This window comes from Oryctolagus cuniculus, chromosome 7 (assembly GCF_051225735.1).
Source record: "Oryctolagus cuniculus isolate XC-2025 breed Fujian yellow rabbit chromosome 7, ASM5122573v1, whole genome shotgun sequence".
NCBI lineage: Eukaryota > Metazoa > Chordata > Mammalia > Lagomorpha > Leporidae > Oryctolagus > Oryctolagus cuniculus.
Genome location: NC_142873.1, coordinates 109,922,231 through 109,943,838, shown reverse-complemented (window position 1 = coordinate 109,943,838; position 21,608 = coordinate 109,922,231). Strand labels below are relative to the sequence as shown.

General features: G+C 39.3%; 1 protein-coding gene and 1 pseudogene across 12 annotated transcripts in view; both read right to left on the bottom strand.

The window, feature by feature from the left end:
• ITGB3BP (integrin subunit beta 3 binding protein) overlaps positions 1–21,608 on the bottom strand; it is a 79,835-nt gene that overhangs the window by 21,981 nt on the left and 36,246 nt on the right. For 9 of the 11 annotated variants that reach the window (XM_089300535.1, XM_089300534.1, XM_089300536.1 and 6 more), the window contains one exon: positions 8,608–8,677. The exons of the other annotated variants lie outside the window; for them this stretch is intronic. In XM_089300535.1, coding sequence (XP_089156661.1) covers positions 8,608–8,677 — 70 coding nt within the window. The remainder of the gene's footprint in view (positions 1–8,607; positions 8,678–21,608) is intronic. 11 annotated transcript variants of the gene reach the window in all.
• On the bottom strand, positions 672–1,239 carry LOC149125683 (large ribosomal subunit protein uL23 pseudogene; annotated as a pseudogene). Its single transcript, XR_016210982.1, has one exon. The product of XR_016210982.1 is annotated as a large ribosomal subunit protein uL23 pseudogene (transcript).

Sequence of the window (21,608 nt, the reverse complement as noted above, 5' to 3'; positions counted from 1 at the left end):
GATTCCATAATTCATCAATTCAAGTTAATTGTTGACAATTAACTAACTCAGTCCCCTCACCTTCTACCACACACACTTCCTTCTAATGTGTAACCTTGATTTCTTTTTTTTGTCTCCTTGTTTAAGCTATAAGTGCTAGAGAAAAACAGTGGTGCATCAGTTGACAGTTAATATTTAGAAGTACCGCACATAATTTTGCTGGGTCCCAATGCTGTTCAATTCTTCTTACTTGATAATTTAATGAATAATCGCTCAATCTCCATTTCCTTTATACTGAAATTAACCTCCCACACTCAGGTGTTTGCCTTATTATCCCACTAACAAAATACTCTCAAAAACCACAAAAATCTCCTAATTCCATTCCTGAAAGCTGTTATCTAAAGTTACTACCTCTAAGAACCTGTACTTTTAGACAATCTCAAGACCTGAGAGTTACATGCACATTAACAGAAATGAAATCTTCAAGTTTTCCCTCCTTCATAATATGAAGATGCATAGGGAAGGAGTTAAACATAACCATTACTGTAACTTTTTTTCCCAAAGCTTTCTTATTGGTACAAACAGAAACTCTTAACTATTAAGCAATAACTCATCATGGATCTCCCCCACCAGCTTCTGGTAACCTAGAATATACCTTTTGTTTTTTGGATTCATATAATCTATTTTTTTTTATGGTGAAAAATCATATATTTAGAATTAGCCAGCTGGACTCCGTTCAGATGATCCCAATTTTGTTGGCAACGTCCAGAGCATCATAGTCAGGAGCCAGCCGCACACACGCCTTCTTCTCTCCGTCAGGGCTGATCAGGGTGTTGACTTTGGCCACATCAGTGTCATAGAGTTTCTTCACAGCTTGTTTGATCTGGTGCTTGTTGGCCTTGACATCCACAATGAACACCAGTGTGTTGTTGTCTTCTATCTTCTTCATGGCCGACTCCGTGGTCAGGGGGAACTTGATGATGGCATAGTGGTCAAGCTTGTTTCTCCTGGGGGCGCTCTTCCGAGGGTATCTGGGCTGCCGTCGGAGGCGCAGTGTCTTGGGCCGCCGGAAGGTGGGGAACGTGCGGATCTTCTTCTTCTTGTGGCTGTGGACGCCTTTCAGCACTGCCTTCTTGGCCTTCAAGGCCTTCGCTTTGGCTTCGACTTTAGGAGGGGCAGGAGCTTCCTTCTTCGCCTTCGGCGCCATCTTGGTGAAAAGCGGATTCATGTATTCTAGATACTGCATATAACTGAGATCTTATAATATTTGTCATTATGCATTTGGTTTATTTCACGTAACAATGTTTTTAAAAATATTTATCTATTTGAAAAGTAGAATTACAGAGAGAGGGAAGGACAGAGAGATCGTCTATCCGTTGGTTTACACCCCCAATTGCTGCAAGGGCCAGCGTGGGTCCAGGCCGAAGCCAGGAAACAGGAGCTTCTTCTGAGTCTCCTACGCTGGTGTAGGAGCCCAAGGACTTGGGCCATCTTCCACTGCTTTCCCAGGCCATAGCAGAGAGCTGGATCGAAGTGGAGCAGCCGGGTCTTGAACCGGTGCCCATACAGGATGCCAGCACTGCAGGTGGTGGCTTTACCCTCTACACCACAGTGCCAGCCCCAGGAGTGATTTTTTTTTTTTTTTTTTTTGGACAGTTAGAGTAGACAGTGAGAGAGACAGACAGACAGACAGAAGGGTCTTCCTTTTCCGTTGGTTCACCCCCCAGTGGCCGCTGCGGCTGGCGCACCTTGCTGATCTGAAGCCAGGAGCCAGGTGCTTCTCCTGGTCTCCCATGCGGGTGCAGGGCCCAAGCACTTGGGCCATCCTCCACTGCCCTCCCGGGCCACGGCAGAGAGCTGGACTGGAAGAGGAGCAACTGGGACAGAACTGGTGCCCCAACCAGGACTAGAACCCGGTGTGCCGGCACCACAGGCGGAGGATTAGCCTAGTGAGCCGCGGTGCCGGCCTCAGGAGTGATTTTAAGTACACTAATACCAACAGTAAGAGATGCTGGACAGACAAAATAAGACAGTATAACATTTTGTCAGTTACTCTAGTTCAAAAATTAAAAGAATTCTGCTAGGTGGGAAGCTCTGTAAACCTAAGCTGTTGTTTTACATCTCTATAATTCAGTTTCTTCATCTGTGTAAATAAGTGTGATAACATTATTTACCTCATTGTGTTTATTGAGAGGATTAATGTAATAATATTTGCATAAACCTGACACATAGGAAGTATTAAATAATTACTAGCTATTATTACCTATGTCTTCTCACTACACCTTATAAATCTTTAAGAATGAGATAATATCCCCCTTTCTCATATGTATTTGACTATATAATTATGTTTTAATCTGATTAACAACTGAGTATACCTAGAGCTACAAATAGACAGAATATAGTTTGGGAAATGAAATATAACCCAGACTGGACTATGCAATCCTGAAGCTAAAATCTACTTCATCAATCATGACATGTCTAAAAAAATTGCTAGTGTTATTATTTATAGGGCACTTTGGTGGTCTATGGCTATAAAAATAAAAGCAGGGATAAATTACAGTTTATAAATATAAATAAATTAAATAAGCATACATCTAATTTATTTCAAAAATTAAAAATTATCTGGGCAATCAGCACCTGGATCAACAAACAGGACCTTCCTAGCACCCTACAAATTCGCTTCATGCCTCCTTTCATGAAATCCCTACGCGTTGGGAGAGAAATCAGGACCCTAACTTTTTTAACAGCATTGGTTAGTTTTCTTACTTTTATACTTTACACAAATGGAATTATGCCTTATGTAATCTTTTCTGCAGCTAGTATTTTTCGCACTTAACATAATGTTTGTGATATTTAGCCATATTGTTGTTTTTATTTGTTGCTGATTTTCATTATAGACCATTGGATTAACACCACAATTTGTTTACCCATTCAACTTTTGATGGACACTTGGGTATTTTCATATTTGAGGCTACTATCAATAAGGGTGCAATGAATGTCTTTTGGGGCTGGCATTGTGGCATAGTTGGCTAAGTGTGTGGCGTCGGCATCTTATGTGGGTGCTAGTTTGTATCCCGGCTACCCCTCTTCTGATTGAGCTCTCTGCTATGGCCTGGGAAAGCAGTAGAAAGCAGCAGAAGTGTTTGGGCCTCTGCACCTGCGTGGGAGACCTGGAAGAAGCTCCTGGCTCAGGTCCGGCTTTGGCAGTGACCATCTGGAAAGCGATCCAGCGGATGGAAGCCTTTTCCCCATCTCTCCCTCTCTTTGTCTGTAATTCTACCTCTCAAATAAATAATTTTTTTAAAAAATTTGTCTTTTGGTAAATATATGTATAGTAGGTCATCCATACCCATAGATTCTCTCTCATTGCTTCAACCAACTACAGATTGAAAATATTTGGGGGAAAAATTGTGCCTATACTGAACAGGTATAGGTTTTTTTCCCTTGAAGTGATTTCCTAAAAATACAGTATAACAATTATTTATACAGCATTTACATTTGTTAGATTTAAGTAATCTAGAGATGATTTAAAGTATACAGGAGGATGTGTGTAGTTTATATGCAAATACTACACCATTTATATGAGGGAGTTAAGTATCTGCAAATTTTGGTATTATAGGGGGCTGGTCCTGGAATCAACCTCCCATATGTACCAAGGGATGATTGCATACCTATGTCTAAGTATACGCCTTGGAGAAGAATTTCTGGGCTACAGGGTGTGCATTTTTACAGGTTTAGTAGATGTTGCCAAATAGTTTTCCAACATGGTTTTTATCTATTTATATTCTCACCACCAGTTTATAAGGATTCTAATCATTCTATATCTTCAACCATGAGGAAAATCTAACTCATACTTTCCTTTGTTTCTATGTTAGCCATTCTAGTGAGGATACTGTGGACTCCAGTGGAGTTTTAATTTGCATTTCCCAGTTGAGCACCTTTTCATATGTTTGTTAGTATATTTAAGTATCTTCTCTGTGAAGTGCCAGCTCAAGTTTTTGTCCATTTTTCTATTGGGCTGCCTTGCAAATTATTTTCTCATACTCTGTGGGTTTAATTTTCACAAACTAAAAAGTTTTTCGTTTCATGAGAAGAAGTTTTAAAACAGTCCAATTTGTTAATCCTTTTATGGTTGAAACCATGGCTTGCATTGTGGTGCAGCAGGTTAAGTCACTGTCTGATGCAGGCATCCCACATGAGCACTGATTCATGTCCTAGCTGCCCATCTTCTGATCTAGCTCCCTGCTAAAGGACCTGGGAAAAAACAGAAGATGGCCCAAGTACTTGGGTGCCTGTCATACATGTGGGAGATCCAGATGAAGCTCCTAGCTCCTGTCTGTGGCCTGGCTTTGTCCCAGCAGGTGAGGCCATTTAGGGAGTAGACCAGCAGATAGAAGATACCTCGATATCTCTTTTCCCCTGCTCCCATCTCCAATTCTGCCTTTTAAATAAATATTTAACAACGGCATGTCCCATATTTTCCTCTAAAATTTCCACTCTTTCACCTTTCACATTCAGATTTTTTTTTAACTTTTATTTAATGAATATAAATTTCCAAAGTACAGTTTATGGATTGCAATGGCTTTTTCCCCACTATAACTTCCCTCCCACCCGCAACTCTCCCCTCTCCTGCTCCCTCTCCCCTTGCATTCACATCAAGATTCATTTTCAATTATCTTTATATACAGAAGATCAATTTAGCATATATTAAGTAAAGATTTCTACAGTTTGCACCCACACAGAAACACAAAGTATAAAGTACTGTTTGAGTAGTAGTTATAGTATTAAATCACAATGTACAGCACATTTAGGACAGAGATCCTACATGAGGAGTTAAATGCACAGTGATTCCTGTTGTTGACTTAACAAATTGACACTCTTGTTTATGGTGTCAGTAATCTCCCTAGGCTCTTGTCATAAGTTGCCAAGGCTATGGAAGCCTTTTGAGTTCGCCGACTCTGATCATATTTAGACAAGGCCATGGTCAAAGTGGAAGTTCTTTCCTCCCTTCAGAGAAAGGTACCTCCTTCTTTGATGACCTGGGATCTCACTTGCAGAGATCTTTCTTTCTTTCTTTTTTTTTTTTGCCACAGTGTCTTGGCGTTCCATGCCTAAAATATTCTCATGGGCTTTTCAGCTGGATGCGAATGCCATAAGGGCTGCTTCTGAGGCCATAGTGCTGTTTAGGACATCTGCCATTCTATGAGTCTGCTCACATTCAGATTTGAAATCCACTCAGAATTGATTTTCATTTGTGTTATGAAAGGTCAAGATCCGATTTTCCCCATGCTGATGGCAATGTGATAGTGCTTTTTTATGGAAGATATCAGTTATTTAGGCAGAAATACCTCTTCTATATAAATATATAAATAATAGAAATAATATACTATAAATATCTCCCAGATAAATGAAAACATTCTTTAAAATATCTTATCCCCTCATTAATTCTCAGATTACTGAACACTCCTAAAGAACTTTTTTCTGAACACACTGAGAAGAGTACCCTGAGAAAACCGATATCAGATGTTGTATCAAAGTTCTTATAATAAAAGGATATTTCCAGACATAACAATTTCTCCTGAAACTGATTAGCACTGGTTAACCCTTTAGTTATCAACATTTCAAGGTGTGTTTCTGAATTTGCACAATGTAAGATCAAACACTGAATATACAGTGACTCCACCAAGGAAAGAAGCCCCATGAACATTCTAGAAGCAGGTACCTTGCTTCTTTCATTACATGTTTTTCTTAGCTAGATGATACTTCACAAAGAAAATGAAATGAAAATGGGAACATTGAAAAAACTTAAAATTGACCCATAAATGTAAAATGTTCAGTTAAATTTGAGATTTTTAAAAATTCAAGTCTTCAGGATAGTTTTCTAAAATAAGAAAATAAATGGAATAAAGAACTCATTACTAAAGCTAAAAATAGTCTTATAGACTGGGGCAGTAATTTTACAGGTAATAGAAAAAATCATAAATGCAAGATTTTTGTATATTTTTAAACACACTGGTTTATCCTTAAATTCACTAACTCTACACTTGATCTTAGCCAAAAGGCCAACAAGCGACAAATTCATTAACTCTAATTAAAGTCATGGAGTGATAAATAGTAGGGAAATTCAGAAACACATACTGAGGGAAATTAATAATAAATACACAGAGGCAGATTCCTAAGTGATCTCTGTAATAAAGTTTCTTGCTCTTCCTTTGGTATATGAAAACAAACTGACAGGGGAGCTACTGTAAAAAAATCTGATCTCTAAGCAGACTTACATGTTCAGAAGAAGAAAGAAGGAAGCACAGTTTGGAGAAGGTGGAGTGTAGCTGACTCAGGGCAGAAGCAACACTATAGGTTTGGCTTTCTTATTACATGGTTATGCCCATGGCCAAAAACATTTCTTCCTTCACTGCCTACTTTGACTTCAAAGTTTGTTATGCTTTATATAATTGTATCAGAATTAATTTGGTTTAGAAGGAATCTGCTTTCAAATACAAGATTTCCTGTGACTTTCATAATTGTTATTTACTACTAGTTTTCTTATGAACATTTAGGTTTTTTGCTATATACATATATTTCCTACTTTATAAAATTTAAATAAGTTAGACAAAAAAGAATGATTTCTCTTACTACCTAGTTTACATCAGTTTCACTCAGGAAATGGGAATTTTGGTTAGGTGAACGAAGGAATAGTAATTAAGACCAAAATTATTTGGTGGTGGGCCCAGCGTTGTGGCACAGCAGGTAAAGCTACCACCTTCAATAATGGCATCCCATATGGGTAATGATTCTTGTCCCAGCTGCTCTACTTCTCATAGTTTGAGAAAGCAACAGAAGATGGCTCAAGTGCTTGAGCACCTACCACCTACATGAGAGACTCAGATGAAGCTCCTGGCTCCTGCTTGGGCCTGGCCCACACTAGCTGTTGCTGCCATCTGGGCAGTGAGCCAGTGGATAGAAGATCTCTGTCTGTCTCTGTCTCTCTCTCTCTGTTAATAATAAATAAAAATATTTATTTTATTTATTTATTTGAAAGGCAGAGTTTCAGAGAGGCAGAGGTAGAGAAAGAGAGCTCTTCCATCTGCTGGTTCACTCCCCAAATGGCCACAACAGCAGGAGCTGCATTGATTCGAAGCCAGGAGCCTGGAGCTTCTTCCAGGTCTCCCACGTGGGTACAGGGCCCCAAGGACTTGGGTTATCTTTTACTGCTTTCGCAGGCACATTATCAGAGAGCTGGATTGGAAGTGAAGCAGCCAGGACTCGAACTGATGCCCATATGGGATGCCTGCACTGCAGGTGGCGGCTTTACCTGCTATACCAACACCAGCTCATAAATAAATCTTTTTTAAAAAGTATTAAAAGGTATCTGTGGGGTGGAGGGCTGGAACGTGAAAATACTCGGAGCTAGGGGAAAAGCATGGCTAGGAAAAACAGTAACTAAAAGTAAATAAAGGGGGTACTGTGACAGATGCAGGAGGTGCCAAACCATGAGGCTTCTTCGAGAAACTTCTTCCTGTTGTCCTTATGGTACTCTAAGTAGCAGTCAGCTGCCATACCCTTTACTCGAGACTATTAGCAATTAACAGTATACTTGCTTGACACTATGAAATAAATAAGACTGTGACCTGACCTGGAGTTACAGTCACAAATTATAAGACTATTTATGGAAAATAAATCTCTCATAGCATATGACACACAGGGTACACTGAAATATAAAATTAGCTGAATGTATAAAATCCTTGGGGAATTTAAGCCTTTGATGTTTTTAATTATACTTTTCCAGGAAGAAGATATAAATTTCCTTCCCAGAATAAACAGGCAGTAGTTTCTGCAGATAATTCCTTCATCATTAAAAGGGACCACTGGAAGGCCAATATAAAAATGGGTGGTTGCTGGCATGTAAGCCTTTCATGATTCTTTAGATCCCTTATCCTGTCAACTACAATGTGTTCCTATCTCTAACTCCAACCAGGTATCAGTTGGGCATTATGTTCCCAAAGTATTATTTCTCCATTCACATAATTGGAAATTTTCCTCAGTTTTACCCTAAGTTGGCCTATTATGCAGAGGCTAGGAGAACTGGACTCACTGAGTATTAAAATCAAGGCAACATATATTACTGCAAACCACTTGACAATTAAGGTATTTTGGTCTTTAAGAAAGTTCAGTGTCTTATAAATTATTAATTTTCACAAATAAATGATTACTCTATTTTTTTTTTTTTTGACAGGCAGAGTGGACAGTGAGACAGAAAGACAGAGAGAAAGGTCTTCCTTTGCCGTTGGTTCACCCTCCAATGGCTGCCGCGGCCGGCGCACCGCGCTGATCCAATGGCAGGAGCCAGGTACTTATCCTGGTCTCCCATGGGGTGCAGGGCCCAAGTACCTGGGCCATCCTCCACTGCACTCCTGGGCCACAGCAGAGAGCTGGCCTGGAAGAGGGGCAACTGGGACAGAATCCAGCGCCCCAACCGGGACTAGAACCTGGTGTGCCGGCGCCGCAAGGCGGAGGATTAGCCTAGTGAGCCGTGGCGCCGGCCCATGATTACTCTTACAATATCACTTTAACTAACATGACCCTTTTCCTGCAAAACACACACACAAATTATTTAAAAAACAAACTTACTCATCATTGACTTTTGTTGTAGATTCCTTTCTTCCCATTAAATTGAGGTGATTCAATTTTCTTCTCTTCCCTATGTATGTAACAAAGAACACAAAGCTGAGAGAGAAGCTATCAATTTTTAAATACAATTTAGATTGCCAAAGCTTAAATAGAAAACAAAAGAGTCAACAAATGGAAGGTAAGAAAAGAAAAAGTGTCCTATTTTTTCATTTCCTGTTCTAATTTTTTGTTCATTATGATATTATATAATGAAACAATCTTTCGAATAATATTTCCATTGAGGTTTGGTATATTAAAGAGAAAATGAGAAGAATTCAATCTGAATATAATTAGGTTAAATATATTAGTAATCTTTACTAGATAAAGGATGCTTCAAATATCATTATTTTTAATATTTATAATACAACACACCATATTAATGCTTCCAGTTTTTATTATTTCACTCTTTTCTTTCTCATCAAAGTTAGCAACAGGAATTGGTGATAACAATATCTATAACACAGTTAAATTCCTAGTGATGTAATAGTAAGTCCAATTTGATTTTAGGAACAAGTGTAGGTATTTTTAAAACATTTTCTTTTTTTTTATTGTTCCTTTTTTTAAAACTTTTATTTAATGAATATAAATTTCCAAAGTACAGAATATGGATTACAATGGCTTCCCCCCCATAACGTCCCTCCAACCCGCAACCCTCCCCTTTCCCACTCCCTCTCCCCTTCCATTCACATCAAGATTCATTTTCGTTTCTCTTTATATACAGAAGATCAGTTTAGCATACATTAAGTAAAGATTTCAACAGTTTGCTCCCACACAGAAACATAAAGTGAAATACTGTTTGAGTACTAGTTATAGCATTAAATCTCAATGTACAGCACACTAAGGACAGAGATCCTACATGAGGAGTAAGTGCACAGTGACTCCTGTTGTTGACTTAACAAATTGACACTCTTGTTTATGGCATCAGTAATCAACCTAGGCTCTTGTCATGAGCTGCCAAGGCTATGGAAGCCCCCTGAGTTCACTGACTGATAATTTTTAGACAAGGCCATGGTCAAAGTGGAAGTTCTTTCCTCCCTTCAGAGAAAGGTACCTCCTTCTTTGAAGACCTGTTCTTTCCACTGGGATCTCACTCGCAGAGATCTTTCATTTAGGTTTTTTTTTTTTTCCCAGAGTGTCTTGGCTTTCCATGCCTGAAATAGTCTCATGGGCTTTTCAGCAGGATCCGCATGCCTTAAGGGCTGATTCTGAGGCCAGAGTGCTGTTTAGGACATCTGCCATTCTATGTGTCTGCTGTGTATCTCACTTCCCATGTTGGATCATTCTCTCCCTTTTTTTATTCTATCAGCTAGTATTTGCAGACACTATTCTTGTTTATGTGATCCCTTTGGTTCTTAGTCCTATCATTATGATCAATTGTGAACAGAAATTGATCACTGGGACTAGTGAGATGCATTGGTACATGCCACCTTGATGGGATTGAATTGGAATCCCCTGGTATGTTTCTAACTCTACCGTTTGAGGTAAGTCAGCTTGAGCATGTCCCGAATTGCACATCTCTTCCCTCTCTTATTCCCACTCTTATATTTAACAGTGATCACTTTTCAGTTAAGTTTCAGCCCTTAAGAAGAATTGTGTATTGATTACAGTATTCAACCAAAAGTATTAAGTAGAACAAACAAAAAAAATACTAAGAGGGATAACATATCAAGTTGCTCATCAACAGTCAGGGTGAGGGCTGATCAAGTCACCGTTTCTCATAGTGTTCATTTCACTTTAACAGGTTTCCTTTTTGGTGCTCAGTTAGTTGTCACCTGTCAAGGAGAACAAGTGGTATTTGTCCCTTTGGGATTGGCTTATTTCACTCAGCATAATGTTTTCCAAATTCCTAACAGGGATCACTTTTCAGTTAAAATTTAAACACCTAAGAATAATTGTGTGTTAATTACAGAGTTCAACCAATGGTACTAGAACAAAAAAAAATACTAAAATGGATAAAGTATTACATTGTACATCAACCGTTAGGACAAGAGCTGATCAAGTCACTGTTTCTCATAGTGTCCATTTCACTTCAACAAGTTTCCCCTTTGGTGCTCACTTAGTTGTCGCTGATCAGGGAGAACATATGATATTTGTCCCTTTGGGACTGGCTTAATTCACTCAGCATGATGCTTTCCAAATTCCTCCATCTTGTTGCAAATGACCGGGTTTCGTTGTTTTTGACTGCTGTATAGTATTCTATAGAGTACATGTCCCATAATTTCTTTAGCCAGTCTACTGTTGATGGGCATTTGGGTTGGTTCCAGGTCTTAGCTATTGTGAATTGAGCTGCAATAAACATTAATGTGCAGACAGCTTGTTTGTTTGCCGATTTAATTTCCTTTGGGTAAATTCCAAGTAGTGGGATGGCTGGGTTGAATGGTAGGGTTATATTCAGGTTTCTGAGGAATCTCCAAACTGACTTCCACAGTGGCTTAACCAATTTGCATTCCCACCAACAGTGGATTAGTATCCCTCCCCCTCCCCCCTCCCCCCCCACCCCCCGCACCCTCTCCAGCATCTATTGTTGGTAGATTTCTGAATGTGAGCCATTCTAACTGGGGTGAGGTGAAACCTCATTGTGGTTTTGATTTGCATTTCCCTGATTGCTAGTGATCTTGAACATTTTTTTCATGTGTCTGTTGGCCATTTGGATTTCCTCTTTTGAAAAATGTCTATTGAGGTCCTTGGCCCATCTCTTAAGTGGGTTGTTTTTTTTGTTGTTGTTGTGGAGTTTCTTGAATTTTCTGAATACCTGAATTCTTAAATGCATAGTTACTTAGTAAATCCTTGAAAAGTTCTTAATGTAGAAAATGAACATCCAAAATCTGAAATGCTCTAAAATCCAAAACATTTTAAGTGCCACTTAAAAAATATCAGGTCTTGGAGCATTTCAGATTTTATATTTCTGAATCAGGATGCTTGGCCAGTAAAGTCTATGCAAATATTCCAAAATCCGAAATCTTAAACACTTTTGGTTGTAAGCACTTTAGATAAGAGATACTCAGACATATATGGCTAATAAAAACATTATTCATTAGAGTATTAATTTTAGATAGTAATAAAGTAAATAAATGGTTACATTCCATTTAAAATGCTGTTTAGTTATCTAAGGCCATGATTTAAACTTCTCCAAGTTTCACAAGTGAAGACATGAGATGTAACTAAGTCAGAATCTTCTAAAAGATGGGGTTGAACATAAAAAAGTTTGATTTTATAGCTTTACCAGAACATGATATTTGCACTTATTAACGTTTTATGAGTTAATAACTATTTAGTTGTTTGGGCTAGAATGGTTTATAGAACTGTACACATTAAATACCTATATTCTGGAGGTACACTAAGCAATTATTTGAGGACACATTAGTACAGTTAAAGATTTTCAGTGTCTTATATGTACTGGCTTTCCATAAATTTTCATTAAATGAATAATCCAAAGACTCTATCACTAATGGAAAACCATCAATAGAAACAACTTTTTAAAATATATGAATAATGATATTTTCCTCAAACTACATATTTTTATGTAATTCCATTTGTTCAACCCTTGACACTGAAACTACTACTCAATGGTTTTGTTATTTTACTAAAAGTTGCTTGACATAATACACCATGAACAATTCTAGCTTATATTTTCCAACAGAAATATAATGAGACATTTATTTAACTTTTAATTTTCTAATAGAGAAATTTTAAAAAGAAAAAACATTTAATAAATTTAATATTTAATTTAACCCAATATATCTAAAATATATACTTTAACAGGTAATCAATATAAAATTATTAAAATCATTTATATACTTATACTAGTCTTTGAAATCTACTGAATATTTCACATTCATAACATTTCTCAATTCAGACTAGTCACATTCTAAATGCTCAATATCCACATGAATTGGACAGCATAGCTCTAGGTAATACTCCAGATGAAACAAAACACACAGATAATAGGCAATTTCTTTAATTTTTCAATTGTAATCTATTAACATATTAAGAAACCTACTATTGTCTAGAACAGACTTTCCAATCCTAGTTCACACTTTTTCCCTTTGAATAATTTTTATTCCATTACTCTTACTTGCTCTTTTTACTAGGAGAAAAGCTTACTTAAAGTGTATTTCCTGGGGCTTGTGTTGTGGTGTAGCAAGTTAAGCCACGGCCTATGACACTGGTATCCTACAGGAGTGCAGCTTTGAGTCTCGGCTGCTCTACTTCCTATCCAGTTCCCTGACAATGTGCCTGGGAAAGCAGGGGACGATAGCCCAAGTGTTTGGGTCCCTGTCACTTACATAGATCCCCGTGTACTCTCTCTGTCTCAGTCTCTCCCTTACTTTTTGTAACTCTACCTTTCAAATAAATTTTTATTTAAAAAAAATATTTTCTGTTCTCTGGTACTTATACTTTGATTAAATTGTACATACACTAACAATAATCTTTCTCATTGTTACTCTGGATCTTGCCTTCTTCTCAGAAAAAAATCTTACTATAAGTAAACTGTTACCTCAAAATATTCTTTTTTAAAAGATATATTTATTTTAAAGTTATACACACACACACACACACACACAGAGAGAGAGAGAGAGAGAAAGAGAGAAATCTTCTATCTGCTAGTTCACCCTGAGAGAGAGAGAGAGAGAGAGAAATCTTCTATCTGCTAGTTCACCCTGAGAGAGAGAGAGAGAGAGAGAGAGAAAGAGAGAAATCTTCTATCTGCTAGTTCACTCCCAGATGGCTGCAATGGCTGGGGCTGGGCCAGGCCAAAGTCGAAGCCAGGAGCTTCCTCCAGGTCTCCCATACAGGTGGCAGGGGCCCAGTGACTTGGATATCTTTAATTGCTTTCCCAGGCCATTATTATCATGGAGCTGGATCAGAAAGGGAGCAGTTGGGACTCAAATTGGCACCCATATGGGATGCCAGAGTCACATCACAATGCTAGCCCCAGGAAACACACTTTAAGTTTTTCCCCTATGCTGTCCTCTTAAAATATTCCTTTATGTCAAAAAGAGAAAGCTTTATGATTTAGAAATTTTGCTAAAGTACTAGTTATTTCTCTTATTTCTTAAGTTTTCATTGTTTGACTAGTCTACATCCTTAAATTACAAACAGAATAAATCAATATGGTAAAAGTTTACTTAGGAAAGGAATGTAGGAAAGGAATGTAGGAATATGGTAAAAGTTTACTTAGGAAAGGAATGTAGAAATCTATTAAAATCCAATATGCTAAAAAAAGCTGAAAATGTATCTTTTTTACACAAGACTACAAATGAAAACTTAAGTTATACATTAAATCTTTATTTCAGAAAATCTTTGCCTAAAGGTTAATATTAATTTCCTGAATTTTTATTACACTGTCTACATTATAATGTTCCAAAATTAAATATTAAAATGACTTTGCTTCTTTAACCTGCAATTCATTTTCACATTTCAGTACCAGCAGTCAGTAATGTTAGGTAAGAAATAGCAAAGAATGCTTTACTTGAATTTTTACTGTATGTTCGATGCCTTTCTAAACATTTTTTATCATTGTAAATGAATTAGCTAAATATCCCATCCTGAAATATGTGGGCTAATATTAATCTCCATCTTCTCATAGAAGAACTTAAGTTTTTATATAATTTTCAACTGATACCCAGTGGTTTTTGTTGCTCCCCGTCTTCATGGGGGAACGACACTAAACCCTGCCTAGGCTTCATATCCGAGTCACGGCACCATTATGTCGCTCCCCGTCTTCATGGGGGAACGACACTAAACCCTGCCTAGGCTTCATATCTGAGTCACGGCACCATTATGTCGCTCCCCGTCTTCATGGGGGAACGACACTAAGCCCTGCCTAGGCTTCATATCCGAGTCACGGCACCATTATGTCGCTCCCCGTCTTCGTGGGGGAACGACACAGGACCCTGCGCTGTTCTTTCGTCTGCTCGGCCCTTCCCGGGTTTGCTGCTGGTTCTTCCCGGGTTGGCTACTGTCCCTTCCACCTCCGTGGAAGGGCGGTTCCCCCTGGCCACTTTCCCCACTTCCGCAGGGGAGCGGCACACCGCCGGCTGGCTCTCTCGGGGGCTGCACAGGTGTTCCCCTTAGATGTTCTTCTTAGATGTTCCTGGTGCATGCCGTCTCTCTCCTCCTTTATAGTCCTCCTCCGCCAATCCTAACTCGGCTGCAAACACGCCGAGCACGCTGCTCTCCTCCAATCAGGAGCAAGTCCTACAGTTTATTGGCTGAACTGGAGGCAGCTGTGTAGAAGCTGTTTTCTTCTCTCCCAGCGCCATATTGTGGGAGAGCAGATGCATAGAATAAGTCTTAATTCCAGTAACTTAGTCTAGTCCGGGTTGCTCCCCACAGTTTTAATATCTTTCAGGACAATACTTTGATCAATTATCAAAGATGACTGTATCGTATAATTTATCATTAAACATTTTTGAATTACTTAATAATTTCTTTCCTTTATTTCATTCCATTCTGTTAACAAAGGAGACAACACATACTAAAGAGCTGGAGTCTATATGGCATATATATATATATATATATATATATATATATATATATATATAAAACACCTAGCAACAAAATATATGCTAACAACCAACTGTGTAGTTGACTATTAAGTGCAATTTCACAAAATACTGGTGAATCACTGAATCTGGACTACACTCAGAATTATATTTGAACTTTCTGATAAGGCTCCAGAGAGTCCTTTCCCTAACTAATGAAGATAGCTTTCAACGGATCATAAGGTTTGGAAGCACAATCAATGATTATGATGATAATGGCTAATACACAGTATTTATTAGGGCCAACCACTGTTTCAAACATGTTACATATAATGGCTAATTAATCTGCACAACTCTGAGGTAGTCACTCTTGCTCTGATTTTTTTTAAAGATTCTTTTATTTATTTGAAAGGCAGAGAGAGAGCACAAGAGAGATAAAGAGAGGAGATAAACAGAAAGAGAGAGGGATTGGGGGAGAGAGAGATCTTCCATCTGCTGGTCCACTCCCCAAATGGCCACAATGGCCAGGGCTGGGCAAGGTCTGGAGCCAGGAGTCTGGAGATCCATCCAGATCTCCTACTTGGGTAGCAGGGGCCCAAGTACTTGGGCTATCCTCTGCTGCTTTCCCAGGCACATTAGCAGAGAGCTGCCAGCATTGCAGGCTGAGGCTTAATCCATGCACCATAACTCTGGCCCCTCAAGGAACTAGCCTTTGATTTCGTTGTTTTTCTTTATTATTGTTCAGTTTTCTATTTAATAATTTCTGATCATATCTTTATTATTTCCTTCTACTATTTTGGCTCCTTTGTTTTTCTTTTGAAGTCTTTCTGACTTGAATGCTCAGTTCATTAGTTTTTAGTAATTCTTCCTTTTAAAATATTTTATAAGCATAAATGTTCCCAATAGCAACTGCTTTATTATAATTTAGGTTTAGATTTTTTTTCTCTGGGGGCTGATATTTTGACCCAGTAAGTTAAGCCACCCCTTGCTATGCATATCAGAGTGCTGGTTTGAACTCCAGATGCTCTGCTTCCTATTCAGATTCCTGTTAATGCACATGGGAAGGCAGTGCATGGTAGCAAGTGATTAGGCCCTTGCCACCTAGAATTTAAAAAGTTTTTTCTAAATGTTGACATGCTTCATCATTCAATTCTAAATATTTTATACTTCCCATCATAATTTTTAATCAATGAATTATATAGAAATTTCTTGGTTTCTAAACACATGGGCTAAAATTTTTTAAAGTGCTGCCTTTTCATTGATTCCCAATTACATAAACTTTTGGTTAGAGAATGTGGTCTCTACAACAGCAATTTTTAATACAACGAGACCTCCTCTGATTCCAAATCAGTTACATTTTTGTGACAATTCTACATATGTTTTATCATATATTGGGTATTTTATCTGGTTGGTCAGTAGGCCAGTTGTGTTTAAACTGTCTGTATCTTCCCTAACTTTTTACCTGCTTCATTAGTTTCTGAAAGAGGTTGTTTTAAATGTCTAGGGAATGATGTTTCTCCTGATTATCCTGTCAGACTCAAATATGTTTCACATGTTTTGTTTCAGATGCACTTATGACTCAGGAGTCTCATTTTTCTGGTAGTGAATCTCTTTTCCTTTTTCCCTTCCTTTCTCTCTCCTTCCCTTCCCCCCTTCTTTCTTTCCCTTCTCTTTTCTTAATATTCGTATATAAACTACTAATTTTGTAAAAGAACTAATGTCTGAATTTTTCCTTTAGGCTTAATTGTCCTTTACCTTTCTTAAAGTCTAAATAATAATAATATTAACTGAAAACACACTATATGGCAGGCAGTATTCTAAATGCTTCTTGTGTATTAATTCATTTAATTCACAATTTTGAGGTAGGTATTATTATTTTCTCCATTTTAAAGGCAAGTATAGCCGGCACCGCAGCTCACTAGGCTAATCCTCCACCTGCGGCACGGGCATCCTGGGTTCTAGTCCTGGTCGGGGCACCGGATTCTGTCCCGGTTGCCCCTCTTCCAGGCCAGCTCTCTGCTGTGGCCCGGGAGTGCAGTGGAGGATGGCTCAAGTCCTTGGGCCCTGCACCCGCATGGGAAACCAGAAGCACCTGGCTCCTGGCTTCAGATCAGCGCGATGCGCCGGCGGCAGCGTGCCAGCCACAGCAGCCACTGGAGGGTGAACCAACGGCAAAGGAAGACCTTTCTCTCTGTCTCTCTCTCTCACTGTCCACTCTGCCTGTCAAAAAAAAAAAAAGGGCAAGTATACAAAAACACAAAGTCAATTGATAGATATCCCATCATCCGCCTGAAAATACAAAGCATTTTAATTTCTATTTGTTACCTTTTTATCTACCATACTAGTGTGGTCTATTGCTTGTTTTTAACAAACCCTTCTCAAATGGACTTTTCTTTAGAGTCAGCATAATTTATCATTAGACTTTATAATTAATATTTCCTGATGTTTGTTTGTTTATCACTGCTTTTTGTATTCTCCTCCATTTCTTGAGGTTCAATATGCTTTTTATAGTAAGTTCTTTCAGGGCCAGGCCTGTGCCACAGAGGGTTAGTTTGCATCTCAGGATGGAGTACTTGGTGTGAATCCTGGCTACTCTGCTTCCAAATCAATTTCCTGCTAATGTGCAACCTGGGAGGCACCAGATGATGGGTCAAGTACTTGAGTTCCAGTCACTCCACATGGGAAACCCAGATGGAGTTCTCAGCTCCTGGCTTCAGCAGGTACAGTCCTTGCTGTTTGTTGGCATCTGGCAAGTGAACCAGCAAATAGAAGGTCTCTCTCCCCCTTCCTCTCTCTGCCTTTCCAATAATATGGTTTTATTACCCCATTTTCTGTGAGATTCTTGATACTGATAAGAAGTCTACAATCAATATGTCATCCTTTGTAGGTAACGTCTTTTCTTTGCTTGTCTTTAAAGTGGTAGGATTAGGTGTGGATTTGGCTTTTTTTAATTTAATATATTTACTTTCATGTTTTTAAAAGGCAGAGACACAGATACAGAGAAAGAGAAACTCCCATCAACTGAATCACTCTCCAAATGCCTGTGGTGGCTGGGTCTGGGCCAAGCCAAAGTTGGGAGCCAGCAAATCAGTTCAGGTCTCCCACATGGGTGGCAAGGACCCAAATATTTGAACTGTCTGCTCCCTCCCAGGGTATATATTAGAGGGAAGGGGGATTCAGGACTTGATCCAGGGATTCTGATATAGGATGTGGGTGCCCCAAGCAGCATCTTACTCGCTAGGCCAAACACTTACTCCAGGTTTTGTTTTAATTTATCCTACACTGACTAAGCATGGTAGTTTAATTTGGCAACTCAGATCTTTCCTTGATTATGAGAAACTGACAGTCGTTATATCTTCAAATCCTGCCTCAGCCTCATTACTCTATTTCAGCCTTGTAGAACTATTTGACTGATGTTTGAGCTTCTCACTCTGCCCATCATTTTTCTTTATTGGTTTATTATATTCTCCATCAAATTCTCTGGGCCAGGGTTGCTGCTGCAGCATAGCAGGTTAAGCTGCCACCTGCAGTGCCAGCATCACATATGAGTGACGGTTTCAGGCCCAGCTGCCCACTTCTGATCCAGATCCCTGCTACTGCTCCTGGGAAAGCAGTGAAAAATAGCCCAAGTGCTTGGGCCCTCACCCAAAAGAGGGCTCTTAGCTCCTGGCTCCAGGTTGGCCCATCCCTGGCTGATGCAGCCATTTGGAGAGTGAAACAGCAAATGGAAGACCTCCTTCTCTGTGTCTTTCCCTCTCTCTCTAACTTGGCCTTTCACATAAATAAAACAAATCTTTTTTAAAAAATAATTCTCTGGGCTATTATAATGCTATAGTCTAGTTGATTTAAACAGTTATACTGTCTAGGTAACATGTACTTTTTTGACTCCAAATATTTGCTAGTTATTCTTATACTCTATTATTAAATAACAAATCTGAAGTGTCCTTGGGACCAAAGGGGGAAAAACTTACCATCTTTAGTCTTCTCTAGGTTATATAATACAGTAGTCACACCTTATCTGCAGTTCTGCTTTACATGGTTTTAGTCACCCATGGTTAATTGTGGTTCAAATACTATGTCGTACTGTGCCGTGGCTCACTTGACTAATCCTCCGCCTGTGGCGCCAGCACTCTGGGTTCTAGTCTCAGCTGGAGCACCGGATTCTATTCCAGCTGCTCCTCTTCCAGGCCAGCTCTCTGCTGTGGCCTGGGAAGGCAGTGTAGGATGGCCCAAGTGCTTGGGCCCTGCACCCGCATGGGAGACCAGGAGGAGGCACCTGGCTCCTGGCTTCAGATTGGCGCAGTGTGCCGGCTGTGGCAGCTATTTGAGGGGTGAACCAACAGAAGGAAGATCTTTCTCTGTCTCTCTCTCTCTCTCTCACTGTTTAACTCTGTCTGTCACAAACAAAACAACAACAACAACAACAAAACTATGTGGAAAAATTCTAGAAATGAGCAGTTCCTAAGTTTAAAACAGCATGCTGCTGTGAGAGAGTGATGAAATTTCACACTGTCCTGCTTTGTTCCACCTGAGACATGAATCATCCCTTTGTCCTAAGTATCTATGCTCTATGTGCTGGCTACCCATCAGTCACTTAGTTGTCTCAGTTATCAGACTGTCTGCTACGGTATGACATTGCTTGTGGTCAAGCAACCTTTATTTTATTTAATAATGGCTCCAACGCTCAAGAGCAATAATGCTAGCAATTTGGATAAGCCAAAGAGAAACGAATAAAGTGCTTTCTTTACCGTAAAAGTTCTCAATAAGAAAAAAAAAATGTATTGAGAGATTACTAAGATCAATGGTAAGACTAAATCTACACATGAAATTATAAAGAACAAAAAAATTAATGCTAGTTCTATTGTTGCACCTCAAACTGCAAAAAGTTGTAGCCACAGTGCTTGTTGAGTACTTAATTATGATAAAAATGGCATTAAAATTATATATACATGCACAAGACACAGTATGGGGCAAGTATTTGATGCAGCAGTTAAGTAGCTGCTTGGGGACAACTGCATCCCATGTCCAGTATCTGGTTCAGGTGTCAATTCCTCTGCTTTGGATTCCAGCTTGTTGCTGATGTGCACATTGTGGGGCAGGGGACGGCAGCAGATGATAGCTCAAGTGCTTGAGTCCCTGCCACCCCCACATAGGAGAAGCAGAGGGCACTTCTAGGCTCCTGGCTTCAGCCTAGCCCATCCCTGGATGACACAGGGCATTTATGGAGTGGTCCAGTGGACAGAAGATCTGTCTCTCTGCCTTTCAAATAAAATGAAAAACAAACAAACAAAAACCTAAAACGGACCATACAATAGTCCCCTCCTTATCCTTGGATACTATGTTCCAAGATCTCTCAAGACTCTGGAGACTTTAACCTATACATATATGAAGACGATAAAATGTAATTTATAAATTAGTCACAAGAAAAGATATTAACAATAACTAACAATAAACTAAAACAATTATAACTATACACTGTAATACAATTGCCAGAACCATTATTTTTGTTTTGGGGCCCTTATTAACAAAATGAGGTTTACTTGAACACAAGCATTGTGACACTGTGACAGCCTATTTGACAACCATAGCCAGTAAGTGACTAACAGGCAGGTAGTGTATATGGCATGGGTATGTTAACAAAGGGATGACTCAAGTCCTGGGCCAGGAAGGAGCAGCATGGTGTGACATTTCATCATACTATTCAGAAGGGCATGCAAGCTTATCAACTGTTTATTTCTGGAATTTTCCAAGTAATATTTCTGGCCGTGGTTGACTGCAGGAAACTCAAACTATGGAAAGGCAGTTGTGGATAAGGGGGAGGTATCATAGTAAACAGGCATCCATTGGGGGGGTCCTGGAACATATGCCCCAACAGTAAGGGAGAGAAGACTGTCATCTTCAGAAAAATGCAAGATCAGCACTGTAGCATAGCAGGTAAAGCCACAACCTGTAGTGCGGCATCCCATATTTGCCCCGGTTCAAGTCCTGGCTGCTCCACTTCCCATCCAGCTCTCTGCTATGGCCTGGGAAAGCAGTAGAAGATGGCCCAAGTCCTTGGGCCCCTGCACCCATGTGTGAGCAGCACAACTCTGGCTGTTTTGGCCATCTGGGGAGTGAACCGGTGGATGGAAGATCTCTCTCTCTCCCCTGCCCCCACCTCTGCCTCTGCCTCTGCCTCTACCTGCTTGTCTGTAACTCTGGCTTTCAAATAAAATAAATAAATCTTTAAAAAAATTTTGCTAAGGGTCGAGAGAGGGCAGTAATACAATGATACACACATAATCACATAAATGTAATATTTAATTGATATCACACACACACACCCCTCTAAAACTGAAGAGTTGAAAGAAATCACCCCATTTTGGTCAGTGTGGAGAACAGGAAGAGGGAAAACATACTGTGGGCTTCAAAAAGTTTTTGGAAAATGCAGATTTTTTAAAAAATGCTTCTATGGGCCGGCGCCACGGCTCAATA